General features: G+C 43.9%; 1 protein-coding gene across 1 annotated transcript; it reads right to left on the bottom strand.

Moving 5' to 3' along the window:
- Positions 1-1,329: 1,329 nt before the first annotated feature.
- On the bottom strand, positions 1,330-1,737 carry FIBRA_09362 (uncharacterized protein; the record flags this gene model as incomplete). Its single annotated transcript, XM_012321673.1, has 1 exon — positions 1,330-1,737. One exon carries the CDS (start codon positions 1,735-1,737, stop codon positions 1,330-1,332), a length of 408 nt encoding a protein of 135 aa, XP_012177063.1.
- Positions 1,738-2,305: the final 568 nt, after the last annotated feature.

Genomic DNA, 2,305 nt, shown 5'->3' with positions numbered 1-2,305 from the left:
GGACACCTTCAGTAATAGACTTAGTTGTCTATTCCAGTCTCAGTCTGAAGCATTGCTTCATCCGGTTGTCATTCTTAAATCACTGTTAGTTACAGTGGCTCAGCCTATAAGTCTAGTACTAGTGTAACATGTCAGCCCTACACGTAGCAGTATCTTTGTCAGTAGTAGTCATAAGTCAAACTCCTGATCCTCAGTCGCTAGGTCCCTTCACAGGTGTCACAGAATTTCATAGTGTCTATCTTATTATAAGCATCTAGATGATCTACATCTTATCCGATTAGATATCTACCTAGATAAAGATAGCATTATGCATGGTGACATGTTAGTAGTCAGGTGTTCAGCTTATCAGAAGCATGGCAAATGGGCTATCATATGTTCACATGGAGATTTCCCCATTTGTACTAGGAGCATACACAGCCATTCAAGTAATCATCACAGTAGAACTACTGACCAGACATAAGGACAGGGCAATGGTTTATGCGCCAGGTAGTCTTAGATAGCCAATGGCATATTGCAAGTATCAGTTAGCCTAGGTGTTAGGCGTACTACCAGTAGTATTAGGGGTCTGGTCCCTCATATATAAATACTAGAGCAATGCAGTGATGAGAGGCAGTTCAATCTTACTCATTCTACCTTCATCTACTTGACCACAAACCCTTTCTCTGAGTTAACTGCTCTCAAGACAAGCTCATTGCTTACCTCTTGCAACCACTAACATTACAAGCGAGTGTTAGGGTTAGGGTTAGGGTCAGGGATGAAACCCTGACATTAAGATTGAACTATCCTATTTGTCAACTGTCATCATTGACATCCTTCTTTTGGTCATCTTGTTTGTTTTACAGATAAACTCACTCCACCTGGAAAGTGTTGTCACATGCTTCTCAGTTTGCCCAGGACCTTCAAGAAGCTCATACCCCATCCCCCCTATCCCATTTCCCATTCTTTGGGACCCCTACCAAATAATTGCAATTGCATCGAAGGATGTCTAGCAAGTCTTGCCGCTGGAGGCCTCAATAGGCCAGCCAAGGAAGAGCTCTTCCAGGAGTACATTGGATTAGTGGAGACTCTTTGGGAGTCTATTAGATTAGGAGATCAGGATTTGAACATAGCAGAAGAAACCCAGGCAAGCAATTTGCCTATACTGTCATCACCTCACCAACCCATTCCCACTCAGTGGTTCTTGTGAAGAGTCACAGAATTCCCAGAGCTAGTCAAGATTGCCAGAAGCCAATCTGAAGAAGAACTCTGGCACAGAGTAGGAGGGCCTGAAGCTGAGCTAATATTAGCTGTGGTTCAGAATGATTTGATCACAGAAGTAGTTGAAAGGGCTCAGTTGGAATAATCGGGCAGCAACCCAAATGATTTCAACTTGACCCATACACCATCATTCTCACCACTGGCAGTAGAGCCAACTGGGACACCTGTGCCCCAGTACTCACCACCACCACCACCATATCTTCCACCGCCCCCCACATACCAAGACAACCAGCATTGACCTGACTTTCTAGATCTTGCAGAAGGACTAATAGAAGCAGGAATCAATGTCCTGGCTTGGAGAGAAGACTCTCCACTTGAGTATGTGACTGCAACAGGAGAAATTGCAGAGGATCCAATAGCCTCCTCTACAGTAATCAGCACCAAGTCCAGTGTAAGCAGCTCTATTTCAGAAGGAGACCAAAGAGAGTGTGCAGCTCCCTTAAGACCATTCCCCCCTTGGCTGCAAAGCAGGAGGACCATGCTTAGGGATACCCCAGGAGAACAGCAGCAGTATTTTCATCTGTACTCCTGTACATGCCCCCACACCCCCATCACAGACACTGTCCAAGAGGACATTGACAGGTTCCATAGTGGACCTGAACAAACCATTAAGTATGTCCCTCAGCCCTTCACTAGAGCTGAAGGAGTTCATCACGCACACTAACAAAGGAGACATTGAGAAGACTCCTCTGCATTTGTCAACAAGCAACACTTGAATTACATTCACTGTAATCTGCAAGGATTACAGCACAAGTCTGGCTACTCACTTTTGAGTCAGACACAGCAGGATCAAATTCGGTTTTTAATACAAAGGATAGGTGGCATCCTATCTAATATTAACTATCAAGAAGCAGACATATATGGACCAATTACAAGAAGACTGCTAGTGCAGTTTCTAAACCAAGCCAAGAATAAGTTTGTGGATGCTAGGTATAGGAACATTGGACAATTAATAAAGGAACTATTACGAGAGAGTGACCACATGGAGTTGGGCAGAGACTGTTAGTTGAGTGCTTCGCTTTCTATGCTCTTTGTTATTTAAATATCT

This window comes from Fibroporia radiculosa, assembly GCF_000313525.1.
Source record: "Fibroporia radiculosa TFFH 294 genomic supercontigs, scaffold33567, whole genome shotgun sequence".
Classification (NCBI taxonomy): domain Eukaryota; kingdom Fungi; phylum Basidiomycota; class Agaricomycetes; order Polyporales; family Fibroporiaceae; genus Fibroporia; species Fibroporia radiculosa.
Note: the sequence above shows the minus strand (reverse complement) of the source record. Positions and strands in the feature narration are given on the sequence as shown.